The sequence below is a fragment of the Euleptes europaea genome, chromosome 17 (genome assembly GCF_029931775.1).
Source record: "Euleptes europaea isolate rEulEur1 chromosome 17, rEulEur1.hap1, whole genome shotgun sequence".
NCBI lineage: Eukaryota > Metazoa > Chordata > Lepidosauria > Squamata > Sphaerodactylidae > Euleptes > Euleptes europaea.
This window is the reverse complement of record NC_079328.1, coordinates 29,076,804-29,092,823: the sequence shown is the minus strand read 5'-3', so window position 1 is coordinate 29,092,823 and position 16,020 is coordinate 29,076,804. Positions and strand designations below refer to the sequence as shown.

General features: G+C 43.9%; 1 protein-coding gene across 1 annotated transcript in view; it reads left to right on the top strand.

The window, feature by feature from the left end:
- Positions 1–16,020, top strand: part of CMIP (c-Maf inducing protein) — a 184,444-nt gene that overhangs the window by 123,481 nt on the left and 44,943 nt on the right. Inside the window, exons 4-5 of the mRNA XM_056862268.1 lie at positions 1,050–1,211; positions 6,266–6,307. Coding sequence (XP_056718246.1) covers positions 1,050–1,211; positions 6,266–6,307 — 204 coding nt within the window. The remainder of the gene's footprint in view (positions 1–1,049; positions 1,212–6,265; positions 6,308–16,020) is intronic.

Below are 16,020 nucleotides of genomic sequence, written 5' to 3'. Positions count from 1 at the left end.
CACCCCCCAGATGACCAGAGTGGGGGGAGAGATGGGGAGGCCAGCAACAATAGACAACTCGCGGCTGCCCTCAGTTGTAGGCCTGGCAGAATAGCTCTGTTTTACAGGCCCTGCGGAACTCTTTCAGGTCCCGCACGGACCTGATTTACTTGGGAGACTATTCCACCAGACCGGGGCCAGGGCTGAAAAAGCCCTGGCCCTTGTTGAGGACAGCCGCACATTCTTTGGGCCAGGGACCAACAGCAGATTATAGCTGAGATAATTTTTGTTTTTTGTTTTTTTTTAACCATGGGAGGTTTTCCACTCCCAGTTCATGCTGTTCACCAGTGCTATGTCACACTACTCTTCCAGTGATGAGTTGCTAACCAGGGTGATTTGTCAGTTGTAAATGGTTAATAAAAGACCTCTTATTGCCTCTTATTTCATATTTTGTTTTGGTCGATTTTGACCTGTTAATCGATCCCTCCCCACACACAACTTATTTCTTCAAGATGTACAAGTTAGAAATAAATTGTTTAAAAACATATTTCATCAATTGATCTCTTATCCGTTTCCTGAAAATGTAAGAGGAGGATGCCATGTAAATTTCTACCAAAGTACTTTTTAGAAAGTCCTTTTTCCTTCATGCTTAAACATGACAAATTTTCCCACTCTCTGTCATAAGATGTGGGTAGGATCAAAATAGAGAGCCACCGTGGTGTGTTGGTTAAGAGGGGCAGATTCTGATGTGGAGATCCGGGTTCAGTTCCTCACTCCTCCACATGAAGCTTGCTGGGTGACCTTGGGCTAGTCACAGTTCTCTCAGAACTCTCAGCCCATGCGGAGGCAGGCAGTGGCAAACCACCTCCAAACATCTCTTGCCTTGAAAACCCTACGGGGTCGCCATACATCAGCTGTGACTTGATGGCACTTTCCACCACCAGGATCAAAATTCAGAATCTCTCTTGCTTAAATAGCGTGTAGAATGTTGCATATTTTTTCCGTTTCCTCACTGTTACTTAATCTAACATCTGCACTTCCGTGTGTCTATTTATAAATTTTCTTTCTAGAAAAAGATCTACAAGTATAAGAAGGTGCTGAGTAACCCAAGCCGTTTGGAGGTTGTACTGAAAGAGATTCGAACTTTGGTGGACATGGCGCTAACGTCTCCTTTGCAGGACGAATCCATCCATCAAGCTCCTCTAGAGATTGTCTCCAGGCTGCTCTCAGAAGTAAGTTCTTCCTGATTTTCTTTGTTGCTTTTTTCTGTAAAAAAAAAAACCCTTTAAAAGTCCAGGAAAACCTTTTTTGTACTTTAATCACTGGGGTCAACTGCTGTCTGGGGAGGAATAGATTCCCTTGAGATGCTTTGCAAAACTCAGCATTTTTAGTTTGTTGGTCACAAATGTTGTGAGATGGCTTATCAGCCATGTGGTCAGGGAGACCCTGAACAAATTTGCGCCCATTATATGGGGGTGGGGGAGCTGAGAATGAACTTATCAGTCTAACCAACATCACAGGGTTGTTTTTGTGAAGATAAAACTGGAAGAGGGGAGACCAGTGTGGTAAGCTGATTTAGGTTCCCACTGGGGAGAAAAGTAGGGTATAAATATGTAAATAAACCAAATCCCGAGCAGCTTATAGAACTAGTATAATCCACTAAAGGAGAAAAACATCAGTTGGTACCTTAAAATATACTCGGTGAGGTCAAACCCTAGTTATGTACGTTGAAGTTGTGATTTCCTTGGGAAAGGTTAAGCATCTGCTTGATTGATTAAAATCAGAGGGACTTCAAAGAGAATTCCTTCTTCTTAAGAGCAGCAACCTTGGCCAGAAAGTGTTCCACATTCGATGTTACCAAACCATTGTTTGAATCGCCAAGCAAAAATGACAACACCCAGGAATGTGAAGGAAGGTTCAAGTTGGTAAGAATTGGAGCAATAAAGGCCTCTCTGTCCTGAGACCAGCGAGGACAACGAAGCATCAAATGGTCCAAGGTTTCAATTTTACCCATATTGCATGGGCAGAGACGATCTGAATAGGGTATCCCATTAAACCTACCTAACATAACCATAGAAGGAAAGGCATTCAGGCGGGCCAAGAGAAAAGCCCAATGGTGTGAAGAAATTGGAATCGTAGTATGAAAGTCTGGAAGCTTCTCTGGTGGAGGGAGTCCCAGCGCCAAACCGGAACAAGTACGTCTAGCCCTCGAAACCGTCCTGGCCCAATCTAACTTTTTCAGTTTCTTCAAAATTACCACTGATTGGGATGACACAAGATTATCAGTAGGAGCGGAAATTAGGAGTCCCAGTGCTTTTAATTTTTGCGCTAGAAGAGTCAGCGAAGGATTAGGGGCAGGATCCTTGAGAATAAGATGGAAAACCCCCGCTTGGGACGGAAGACTGGCGTCGGACAACTTAAACCTTAGCTTAATTGCCCTCCTCCATGCACATTCCTCGAGTGAGGGTTGGGCCAATTCCATGCGGAGGGCAGTCCCAGCAACACACCTGGGAGTTCCAGTAATTCTCCTAAGGAAATTATTCAAATAAGAATCCAATTTTTCATCAACACCGGAGATCCAAATGTCTGCTCCGTACAAAATTTGGAAAACCACCTTCACATTATACACTTCATTGGCGGATGGAATACACTTGGCCCCCTTAGTTCGAAAAAACTTCTCCACCATTGCAGTAGTGGATCTTGATGTCTTCTTCACATGATCCAGATGGGCAGACCAAGATAGATTATAGCTGAAGACAATGCCCAAGTAGCGGAAGGTGGAAACCCATTCAAGCTGACCATTTTTTACCTTGAAAAACTGAGGACCTCTTCTCCTGATGGCCGAAAAACGAAGGGCCTTTGACTTAGCGTAGTTCACGGTAAATTCTTCCAGAAAGAGATTAACTGTAGACCTTAATCCCACTTCAGATGTCGCCAACAAAACCACATCATCCGCAAACAGTAAAAGGGGTATGAGATGGCCAGCAAGATAGGGGGGATGTTTAGCTCCCTCCTTGAGACGTGGCATCAGCACGTTAATAAAGATGTTAAACAGGGAGGGAGCAAGCAGGCATCCCTGTCTTACCCCCTTTTGAACTGGGAATGGGTCCATCAGTGTTCCAACAGGATCGACCCACACTGAGGCAGATGTTCTAGAGTAAAGAGCCATAATCAAAGCCAAAAGTCTACGGTCTATACTAGTGTTCATCAATTTCCTCCAGAGTCTCCATTGGGAGATGGAATCGAACGCAGCCCTTAGGTCCATAAAGGCCGCATATAAGCATCCCCTTGGGCGAAGAGAAAACTTAGAGGCCAACTGGAGGAGGATCAGACAATGGTCTATGGTGGAAGAACCTTGTCGAAAGCCACACTGCTCGGGGTAGAGATAAGCCTCTTCATCAAGCCAGTCCTGGAGCCTCTCCAAAAGGAGTGCAGACAAAACTTACAAAAGCTCAGTAGTTGCTAATAGCCTCAGTGAGATAAAAAGTGGGTCTTCTGCTTTATCCCTAAAAGTATGTAATTACTTTAATGATACTGCCCATGTAGCCAATTCAGCCTGAAACTAAAGAAAAAGGAACTATATATTTTTATATGTGTATATAAATAGATAGCCTTGACCTGGATGGCCCAGGCTAGCCTGATCTCGTCAGATCTCAGAAGCTAAGCAGGGTCAGCCCTGGTTAGTATTTGGATGGGAGACCACCAAGGAAGTCCAGGGTTGCTATGCAGAGGAAGGCACTGGCAAACCATCTCTGTTGCCATGAAAACCCCAAAAATGGGTCTCCATAAGTCGGCTGCGACTTGACGGCACTTCACACACACATATAAATAGATATCTAGATAACCAATAAAATAATTATTTTTTTTTATTTTAATTGACTGGGAAAGAAACTTTGCAACTGCCAATGTAGTATTAAAATCCTCCCCTGCTAAAAGGACCCTCAGATGATCCAACTCGCACACAGAGTCCTTTATCCATCTGTTTCTAGCCTCATTGAGCAGGGCACCTTAAAAATATGTAATGTTAGGCTATGCCAGATCTTACTAGGATGTCGGGTTCCACAGAACTAGGCCCATCACAGGAAAGTCCTTGCTCTGAACCCTCAGGCTGAGTTCCAACATCTTAGAGGAGTCTCCTTGTTAGGATCCTCGCTTATGTCATATACCTGATGGCCTATAGTGTGCAAATTGGGGTCTAAACACACGCGAAAAAAGACCTGGGCCTCTTTGTGCATGCCAGAAATAGATTGCAGAATCCATTCCAGCATCTGCAATCTATTCCAAGGTTTGGATCTGCAACGTTTCCCAAGTGGAACCAAAATGGTTCTGCCAAGCCTAACGCTGCTGTTCCTTTATTCTCTTCTCAAAATATTTCCCGTACATTGGCGCTCAAAGATATAAGCCCTGCTAATGTGGAGGCTTTAAAAGAAAAAAGAAAAAACAACAACCAATAGTTTTAAAGTGTTTTAAGGACATGAAATAGAGTGACACATTCCAGAAGACTCTCAGAAACCAATTCCCAAGAGCCAGTTAAAAGATTTGTAGCAATTTGTCTGAAGGTAGCCTCTTCTGATGATTAAGCGTTTGGCTTCATATGTCCAACATCACCACACAGGGGAACAAAAAAGAAGGAAAAGTACATTTACCAGCAGGGTTTTTTTTTTTTAATTCTTTTAATTGAAGCCAGGTTTTCTCAGCTCTTCAGGAAATATGGAAGCCTTGCTGAACTGATCTTATCTGAAACAGGCTTGCTGTGTGTTTGCCTTAGGCGAGAAAGAATCATCTGCAGGTGACTAAGCAGCAGACTTAAGCTAAATTCAAGAGAGAAAGGCCTTTTATGCATGAGAAGTTTGTATTGGGTTTGCCCCTCTCTAGATGCATATTTTTCTCATTCAAATTCTCAAAACTCTATGCATGGGGGCTTTTTTCCTTAAGAAATTCCAGGAGTACCCTATAATAAATTATGCCTCCCCAGTGAAAATGCGGCGCTTCTGAGTCCCTACCCCCCCTGAAAATGCTGCTTTGTAATTGGCTGTAGAGTATTTTTTGAAATATGTCACCAGCCCCCGCCAGCCCTGCAGCAGGATTCTTTCATTTGAAAATGAACTGGGGCCATTTTACAGCCAAAGCAGAGAAGGGTCCAGAAAAACACTCCCCCAACCAATTTGTGTCTAACTGTCTCAATGCAGGGATCATAAGAACATAAAAACACTCACACTGTCATTTCCATGTCAGTGTTCCATCGGTAATCACTTGCAAACGGGGGGAGGGGGAACCAGCCTGGCTCTGTTCAATCTCCGAGGTCTGAAAACCATCACAGTGAAATTGACTAAAGGGGGGCAGGAAGCCATGGTGGAACCTTATAAGAGCAACAGCTGGAGTGGTAGCAGTAGCAGCCATGATATCACCAGAGGGCCAGTGTGGAATAGTAGTTACAGTGTTTGGATCAGTACTGGGGAGACCCAAGTTGAGATCTCAACTCAGCTTTGAAGCGCCACTAGGTGCATTTGGGTCAGTCGCTCTCTTATAGCCTAACATCTCACAGAGTTGTTGTGAGAATAGATTGGAAATAGGGGATTGTGTACAGCATCCTGAGCTCCTTTGCAACGAACAACAATAATAACAATAACAATAATAATAATAATATGATGATGATGATGATTAAGGAAAGGGCACATTCAGCTTCATTCTAGTGCAGTTAACGGTGTCAATTTCATCATCATTGTGTCTTAACCTTCCTTTATTGTCCATTGGAGGAAACACCACTTATGTTGGTGGGAAGGCTTCAAACGTTGCTCAGTAGAGTAACCAGATGGGGTAAGATCCACCCTAATGGGAAAAAAAAGGTCTTCACCTACTTCCTTGCCATTGAGGGAACCGTATGATCCTCTCTAGCTAGCATAGATATGTCCTCATCATGTCTGGTTTGGCCCTTAATTACAAGGTCAAGTAAGAGAGCCAGTGCGGTGTAGCTCTTAGAATGTCAGTCTAGGATCCAGGAGACCCAGGTTCAAATCCCTACTGTACCATGGAAACTTACTGGATGACTTTGGGCTAGTCACACACTTTAGCCTAACCTACTTTACGGGGTTGTTGTGAGGATAAAATGGAGGAGAGGAGAATGATGTAAGCCGTTTTTTGGGTCCCCATTGAAGTGAAAGGTGGGGTATAAAGGAAAGAAGTAAATAAATAAATGCACATTGCAAAGCAGCACCAAACTGCTCATTAATCTTGATATTTTTTTTAAATCAGGGTTTCACACTAATTTTATGTTTATTTTTTTCAGAATACCAATTTAACCACTCAAGAACATGAAAACATTATTGTGGTAAGTACAGAGAAACATCTTTTTTGCCAGCCAATGTCATGTTGGTTTCTTCTTCTTGATCTTCCCGTTCACTTTTCTTTACTTGTCTCGTCTTCTGCATGCTCTGTACTACCTACTGAAACTGGTTTAATTCTGAAGGTCTCCCCCAAGAAATTGAGAATGTTTTTGAGGGCTGGGAGGACACCCTTCTTACATGCTCATGCAAATACAGTTCCCACGCTTCTTGGTACAAGGGATGGAGATGGAGGGAACCCTGATAGTTTTACCTTTATAGTGTGCACATCTCCAGTGGTACTGTAGGATCAGTAAGCTCAGGTTCGTGCTTTGTCTACTAACATTTTTCGCGAGCTTATATTGAACACAATGGCAGCATTCGGATGCCCCACAAACTTCAGATTTTTCAGGGAGAACGAACCAAAGATTTGGAGCTTATATGAACCATCACCCATCATCTCGTGTTCAGCACTGGAATTGCAAACCAAGGACTCTTTGATAAACTGCAATTTGTCAAGACATTTGAATCAGGCATTTTAACAGATTGTGTCGCCCTTGTTGCTTACAACCCCAGGCATTGAAAACATTCGATTTGGATATCATAACAAATTGCAAGAGATCTCGCGCAACACCAAGTGTTTTCCGCCTTATGTATTATAGTGCCCAGAATTGGTTTTGCAAGATCTTGTGCTGGTGGAAATGCTGTGACTTTAGCGCAGTGGCTACTACAGTCTTTTTCTTGCCATTCCACTTGTGCAAGAGCTCTAGCGCAAGCGGAAACTTTGTGCTGGGTCCAGCCTACTGAACGAGTCTTTCTCAGTCGCAATATATAGAAGGCGCTGCAGAAAATGGTAAATGATAGCTTCTGTAGTACCATGGCCACAAATCCACAGACCTAAATTTATCACTGTTTTACTGCCTCCCCTCAAGACAGGCGAAGGGCAGAGTTTGAAAGCCGAGGGCTGTAAATGCTTTTCTCCATTGGCAAATTGTCAATTACGCAAGGCAATTGTGCTTCGTACATTCATGCCATTGAGAAAAAACTTAGTTGTTTGTATGATTTCCACATCCAGTTGGATGCCTTGATTGTAATTTCTGCTCTAAATCAGACTTTTGACTGTCTCACCATCAAGTTCACAAGTCAGAGGGGAGAAATTATAAATGGAGATGAAATATTTGCATTGCTTAGACCAGCTGCTCATTTTGCACTGGTGCCAGAAGGCATCTTTTAGACTATCTATTATTTATCATTTGTTGTGGCTTGACCCAGTACTGAATTACTGATTTATGAGCAGGGGCTTTCATTGAAATAAAGCTGCTTGAGTACTTGGAGGTGCTTGGTATAAGTGCCTTCCAAGCAAATTTTGGATGATCTCTAGAGCAGCTGAATCACAACATCCCCTGGAGAGACAATGTAGTGGATAGAACTTGAGACTTAGGCCACGGGGACTAGCCTTCAAATCCCTGCTCAGCCATCAAGGTCATTGGGGGGCATTGTGCCAGTCACTGGTCATTTATGCATGGGAGTTTTACCTGAGATTCATTGCTCGCGGGACCCACACTTTCCTGTTGGGAGTCTATGCACCAGCAGTCTCCAAGCTCAAATCAGGAAGTATTTGAATCCCCGCCCCTTGAAATGCTGCTTTGTAATTGGCTGTAGTGAGAGAAAAGCCCCCCCCCAAAAAAATCCCAATTGCTGCATAAAAAAGCATTTTAAGAACAAAAACAAAAAATGGAGCTATTTGAAAGGGGGTTGGAGAAACCCAAGCCTCATTTTTAAAAGCCTTCTGCTCAGAAAGAACTCTGAGGAAGCAGGAAGAATTTGAATCCCTGCCTCTTGATACGCTTTGTAATTGGCTGTAGTTTTTTCTGTGAGAGACATGTCCCTCCCCCAAACTTCTGTGTCCCGTGCATTGCCTTATGCATGGGGATTTTAAGCGGGCTGAGCTCAGGGGAGAGGGAAGAATCAGGTTAATAGAGGGATGGGAAGTCCTGGGATTTGCAAGGGCTGGCATCGAGGTCATCTGTAATGGAGGGAAAAGTCATGCATAACTCCAAGGAACAACCAAGGCAGATGGGAGGGTGAACGTGAGTGAAAGTACCCATGCATAAACGACCACTGTTTCTCAGCCCAACCCACCTCACAGGGTAGCTTTGAGGATAAGAGATGAAGATCCAGTAGATATGCTCTTCTGAGCTCCTAGGAGGAAAAGTGGGATAAAAATGCATTAAACTCAAAGCCCAAACATAATTTGGGCTGTAGGCCTTCTTTGAAATATTTTTTGAGGGCTGTCAAATGCGCAACTTTGGTTGAAGTGATGAAGAGGGCTCACCAAAGCTTCTGCCGTGATCCTATTATATAAATTCTAAATTAGCTTATTGTACAGGGCTGAGGTCTGCTCAACATACTTGCAGATTCCTTTATGGAAGATCAAACATGAGATTCTAAAATGTTATAGATAAAGCTTAGCTGGCTTTAATCAGAGGACTTCATCTGGAGAATAGGAAAAGGGGACATCAAGTGCATCTATTTCTTACTCAGCTATGAAGGGTAACAACTCAAAATGCCAGCTTTTCAGGTTACACAGCTCTTTGCTTCATAAAATATGTAGCGACTCTCCTTTGATCTGTAGGTCATACAAAGTGTACAACAACACCTACATCTCCTGGGGCAGTCTTGCCAATACCTGCTGATCCAGTGACTCCAACTCCAAATTCCTGAATTAGAAATTCCTAGATTCTTTTAACATACCTGGTTTTCAGTGATCTAAAGCCATAAGAACATAAGAAAGGCCCTGCTGGATCAGTCCAAGGCCCATCAAGTCCTCCAGTCTGTTCACACAGTGGCCAACCAGGTGCCTCTAGGAAGCCACTAACAAAGACGAGTGCAGCAGCACCATCCTGCCTGTGTTCCACCGCACCCAAAATAATAGGCATGCTCCTCTGATACTAGAGAGAATAGGTATTCAGCATGACTAGTATCCATTCTAACTAACAGCCATGAATACCCCTCTCCTCCATGAATATGTCAACTCCCCTCTTAAAGCCCTCCAAGCTGGCAGCCATCACCACATCCTGGGGCAGGGAGTTCCACAATTTAACTATGCGTTGTGTGAAAAAATACTTCCTTTTATCTGTTTTGAATCCCTCACCCTCCAGCTTTAGCAGATGACCCCGTGTTCTAGTATTATGGGAGAGGGAGAAAAACTTCTCCCTGTCCACTCTCTCCAAACCGTGCATAATTTTATAGATCTCTATCATGTCTCCCCTCAGCCGCCTTCTTTCCAAGCTAAACAGCCCTAAGTGTCTTAACCGCTCCCCATAGGACAGTTGCTCTAGTCCCCTAATCATTTTGGTTGCTCTTTTCTGCACCTTCTCAAGCTCTGTAATATCCTTTTTAGGTGTGGTGACCAGAACTGTACACAGTATTCCAAGTGTGGTCTCACCATAGATTTGTACAAGGGCAGTATGATATCAGCAGTTTTATTCTCTATTCCTCGTCTAATTACAGCCAGCATGGAATTTGCCTTTTTTACAGCAGCCGCACACTGGGTTGTCATCTTCATTGAGCTATCCACTACCACCCCAAGATCCCTTCCTTGGATCCGTCGCTGCCAGCACAGATCCCATCAGTGTATATGTGAAGTTGGGATTTTTTGTCCCAATATGCATCACTTTACACTTACTCATTTTAATGCCCATTTTTCCAGTATGCAGAGATCCTTCTGGAGCTCTTCACAGTCTGATTTTGTTTTAACCACCCTAAATAATTTGGTGTTATCTGCAAACTTGGCTACTTCACTATTTAACCCCTGCTCCAGGTCATTGATGAACAGGTTGAAAAGCACCGGTCCCAACACAGATCCCTGAGGCACCCCACTGCTCACATCCTGCCATTGTGAGAATTGACCATTGATTCCTGCTCTCTGCTTCCTATTTTTCAGCCAGCTCTCAATCCATAAGAGGACTTGTCCTCTTATCCCGTGACTATGAAGTTTGCTTAGCAGTCTTTGGTGGGGGACTTTGTCAAAAGCTTTTTGGAAAACCAAATACACAATATCCACAGGCTCATTCCTGTCCACATGCTTATTGACGCTTTCAAAAAACTCTAATAGGTTAGTGAGACAGGACCTACCCTTACAGAAGCCATGTTGGGTTTTGCCCAGCAGACCTTGCCCTTCTATATGCTTGACAATTCTATCTTTAATAATGCTTTCCACTAATTTACCCGGAACAGACGTTAAGCTATCTGGCCTGTAATTTCCTGGGTCCTCCCTGGAACCTTTTTTATAAATGGGTGTTACATTGGCCATTCTCCAGTCCTCTGGTACAGAGGCTAATCGAGGGGACATATTACATACCTTTGTTAGAAGTTCAGCAATTTCCCATTTGAGTTCTTGAAGAACTTTAGGATGAATACCGTCTGGTCCCTGTGACTTGTTAGTTTGCAGTTTGTCTAGACGTTCTAGGACTTCCTGCCTTGTTACCACTATTTGCCTCAGTTCCTCATTTTCCCCTCTCCAAAATCTGCCCTGTATCTTCAACAGTGAAGACATGCAGATTATTGTTTCTTGTTGGAAATTGGTCTACTTGAGATGGGACTGCGATGGGCCCAATTTTAACTTCCGGTCTGAATTTCTAAATTGATTGCACCTTTATGACAGCAGACGTTTCCCTTACCGCCTCCCTCGTTCCTTTAGGTTGGACCTAATAGTACCACACCAGTACTATCTCTTTTGTTCATTTCTTCCTAGGGTGCTATCTTTAAAGATGGCGGTAGCACTGGAAGTCCACGCAGCCCCGTAGAAGCAGCAGGGACCACTGAGCTCAGGCACAGGACTAGGGTTCATTATCAGGACCAGGGGCAGAGACCATGAGGGTACAGGTCTTACCCAAACCCACCGGTTCTGAGTTGACATCCAGCCCCACTTCTGGTTGCAATTCTAATCTAAGAAGTTAATGATATCCAGTGAGCTCATTAAATGAAGGGAGGGGAATCACTATTCCTCCTCTCCTCAGAACCAATACAAAAATCGTAATGGTGCCAGCAATTTATCAGAGAGGTGAAAATTGCCTCTCCATCATTCTAATTTAATTTCAGCTGCAGGCGATTTCCAGGAGACTTGTTCAGTAATCTAATCTAGGATGTTGCTGTCACCTGATCATTTTATGCCTCACCGAATCTTCCAGCAAAAAGTGACACAACAGCGAATCTCGCCAGGTGTGAATTGCACTTAACCGCCACTCAGGAGTCCACTTGAGCTGGGCTGGTAGTCATGGCAATCAATTTCCAAAGCAACAGTTGCATTTTCTTTCAATCCCAAATAGTACCTAGGCTAATTTGTGCTCCTAGTTAATACCTGACATCAATAAGGCAGAATGTGCTGTGGGGTGGGGGGGAACCAGAGAGAGAAATTATTCACAGAGATAGCAGCAGCAAACCACTGAGGTACAGGCTGCTCTTGACACAAAACAAAGTAGATTGGGGTGAGAAGGGGGAAACCAAGATGGCGGTTCCTGTGAGTGGCCGACCCACAAGCAAGGTGCCTATAGTGATCTTGGTAATAGGAGTAAGTGGGAATAGTATGCTTAGAAAGTAATCGTGTTTGGAAAGTGGAGAATAATTAGACTGGACAAGCAGAACCCTGAGGAGCAAGACTGTGAGCCCAACTACATGTTACATTTTCTGTGGGGATGTCCCTGGATCAGTTTGAGAGATGCATTCTGGAAATCCATGCTTCCTAGGCATGTGTAGGCCTGATATGGATTTGGACATACAGGGAAAGGCGCTTAGGTCTCTCTACCTGCCCACCGCCCCCCAAATGCCATTTTTCCCAACCTGAAATGGTCCCAAGAAACTATTCGCCCTGCTGGGGGAAATATAACGTGTACTCATCAGAACATGTGGAGCTCCCAGCAAGGCAAATAGTGGCTCCCTGGGGCAGTTTCAGGCTGGGATGTATTTACTTTATTTATATTTTGGACAGCTCACTAAGATACCACGTATATTTCCTCTAAACCTGTGATAGATTTATTTATATATCTGTTAACTTCATTTATACATCACTTTTCTCCTTAGAGGGGGACCAAAAGAAGCTTACAAAATTATCCCCTTCTCCATTTTATCCTCACAACAATCCTGTGAGGTAGGTTAGGCTGAAAGCATGTGAGTGGCCCAAGGTTGCCCAGCAAGCTTTCATGGCAGAGTGGGGATTCGAACTTGGGTCTCCCAGATCCTACTCCATCATTATACCACCCTGGCACACAGCCCAGGGGTAAAGAAGATTGAAGTTCCCTCTCAGCATGCACCACAGTCCTGATCTGAGTTGGGCCTGCCCCTGTCTGGAAAGCACATAACTCCAAAACATGTCTCTGGAACCAACCCAGAGTACCCCCAGGTAAAAGGTAACATGAATTTAGGCCTGAGTCATTCTAAGTCCAGAAAGATTTGTTCTAGATCCTCTTGGAAATATTTAAAGGGGTGGAGAGTTTGCTTTGAGTTTTGTGTGTTTTTTGGGGGGGCATTTGTACTGTGGCGGAGAATATGCTTTGTGCATGGTGCAGTGTTCAATCCTTCATGTTTCTGGACTAGTTTTGTTGTGAGAAGGGGAATTTATTTTTTACAAAATCCGCTTTTTAAGATATAGCCATTGACTCTTTGTCTCTTTTTTCTCTTGGGTTTGTTTTGTTGGGTTTTTTTTCCCCATTTCTCTTTGATGAGAAATCAGTGCTCCCTTTCTTAACTTTAGCCCTTGCAGTTGTTTTATGTTACACAATACAGGGTGGTGCTCTGGCGGGAGCATAGGAAGCCTCACATGAAGCTGCCTTATACTGAATCAGACCCTTGGTCCATCAAAGTCAGTATTGTCTACTCAGACTGGCAGCGGCTCTCCAGGGTCTCAGGCAGGGGTCTTTCACATCACCTACTTGCTTAGTCCCTTTAACTGGAGATTTCGGGGATTGAACCTGGGACCTTCTGCATGCCAAGCAGACGCTCTACCACTGAGCCACAGCCCCTCCCCTCAGAAGACATCGCCTGCCTCTGAGCATCTACAGAGAGAAATTCTGAAATTCTGCAGAATCTCCTTTCCTGTCCCCCCCCCTTCAGATTTCTTTTTGATCAAAACAGAATTGATTTGGAACAGATTCTGAATTCCTGGGGGTGGGGGGAATGGATTATTGGATTTCAGAGAGAAGTTGGCTAAAGAGGAATTTAGAGGATTTCTCTTTAACAACGCTACTCCAGACTAAATGGGACAATGACTAGAAGACAGCTTCGTTTGTTCGTATGCATTTTTCCTTTCATGCATGAAGCTGCCTTATACTGAATCAGACTTTTGGTCCATCCAAGTTAGTCTTGTCTACTCGGATTGGCAATGGCTCTCCAGAGTCCCAAGCAGAGGTCTTTGACATCACCTACTACCTGGTCCTTTTTAAACTGGAGATGCCCAGAATTGAACCTGGGTCCTTCTGCATACCAAGCAGATACTCTGCACCTGAGCCACAGCCTTCCTTGCAGTGTTTTTGGACGTCTGAAGCCTGGCCTCTGTGGTATGCAGGGGAGGCTTTGGCGGGGCTAAGGCTTGGGGGCAAAGAATCAAGGTGTTGGGGAAAAAATTAGTGGAAACGGTCTCCGCTGTTGTGCATCAGGAGTTCTAATTTTTAAACGGATACCAGGAATCCCTTTGCTGAAGGACAGAAAAGCCCCAGGGCCTCCTCCCTGTGTTGAGAACCCTTTGTTCCAGAATTACATTGTAATTTCCAATGGGAGACCACAGTGACATGATTTCATTACACGCACCGTATCAGCCATAACCCCTAATGCATTTACGGCATGTAACTGCATTGAGTTGCCTAGTGATGGGCAGAGAAGGATGAGCTCAGTGATTGGCAAACAAAAGGTTTATTTTGTTTTGTGGGGGGGGGGCGGGGAAGTAAAACTTCAAAGGAGACAGGAAAGCTCAGATGTTTCCACTAGCCAAGCTTTACTGCACGCATTCCTAAACACTGCACAGCCTTTGTAAATATGGTAACATGCTCTATGTTAGGCTACTCTAGACAACCCAGAAACGGCAACTGGTTCAGAATGAGGCAGCCCGACTTATGTTAGGGGCTAGCTGGCCCAGATGAGCCCAATTTTGTTATATCTCAGAAGCGAAGCAGGGTTGGCCCTGGTTAGTACTTGGATGGGAGACTACCAGGGAAATCCAGGGTCGCTATGTAGAGGCAGGCAATGGCAAACCACCTCCGCTCTTGAAAACCCTTCGGGGTCGCCATGAGTTGGCTGCGACTTGATGGACACTTCCCACCGCTGCCACCACAGCCGACAAGAATGCATCTTGCCTGGTTTAAAACAGCTGCGCTGGCGGCCAATTTGTTTCTGAATTCAACTTGAGATGCTGGTGCTCACTTAAAGCTCTGCGTGGCCTAGGACTTGCATATCTCAAGGACTGGCTTTTCCCATACATCCCTGTGCACCAATTGTGGGATTTTATTTGCCTCCTTTAGTTATTCCCCCACTTCCAGTGGCTGGCTTGGCATCTAGTAGAGACTACTCCTTTTCTATAAGGGCTTCACCTTTTGGAACAGCCTCCCTAAACATTCTTCAGTTTTTAAGGCCATTTTATTTGTGGGCTTTCATTAGGGTTTAAACTGCAGGCATTTTCTTATGGAAGGGTGTTAATGGGACTTTACTGTGTATGCTTTGAATTTTGGAATTGTAAGCCACCTGGAACCACAAGGGAAAGGTGGGGGATAGATATTTTGCATAACTAAATGTTACTAAATGTTACTAAAGCGAAGTGAGTCCAAGTTTGCTCAGTGCCTGGATGGGGGGCGCCTCTTGGCAGTGTTAGATCGGCTGCTTTGAGTTCCTGAATGAAAGACAGGTGGAATATGAAATTTAAAATCTGCAACAAACATTTTTACTAGCCTTCCCATCCACTTAACACCTATGTTGGCCCTTTGTGCCAGAAGAGAAAAAGAACTCTGTGCTTTCTAATTTGAAAAATCATGTTCAACATACTTAGAGGCAATTCCACTTCATATATTGATTGGATGCCTGTGTAATTATTACTTGGATTAAAAAAATAGTATTACATTTTTGAAAAAAAATATGGAAAAGAAGATATAATATCAAGATGAATAGCTAAGTCATGGGACTAGGCAGTAATGTAAAAAATAACGAACCACATGTGTGTATGAAGGGAAGGCAGATAATAAATAAGTTTCATCAAGATTGGTGCTTGTTCATTGATTCTTGTAAACGAATTATGTGACAGATGTGACTGAGAAAAGCAACTTCTGTATGTTATTGTATTGTTGTTGGTATCTGTGTGGTTATGGTTTTTTAAAAAATAAGGTGATTTAAAAAAGTTGTCAATGGCTGTTAAGAAGTCTGATCTAAAATATTTGTTGTGGTATACAATAAACTATAAGGAGCCCCGTGGCACAGAGTGGTAAGCTGCAGTACTGCGGTCCAAGCTCTGTTCACTACCTGAGTTTGATCCCAACGGAAGTCGGTTTCAGGTAGCCGGCTCAAGGTTGACTCAGCCTTCCAACCTGCCGAGGTCGTTCAAATGAGTACCCAGCTTGCTGGGGTTAAAGGGGAGATGACTGGGGAAGGCACCCCGTAAACAAAGTCTGCCTCGTAAACGTTGTGATGTGACGTCACCGCATGGGTCAGGAATGCTTGCACAGGGGACCTTTAGTTTTTATAC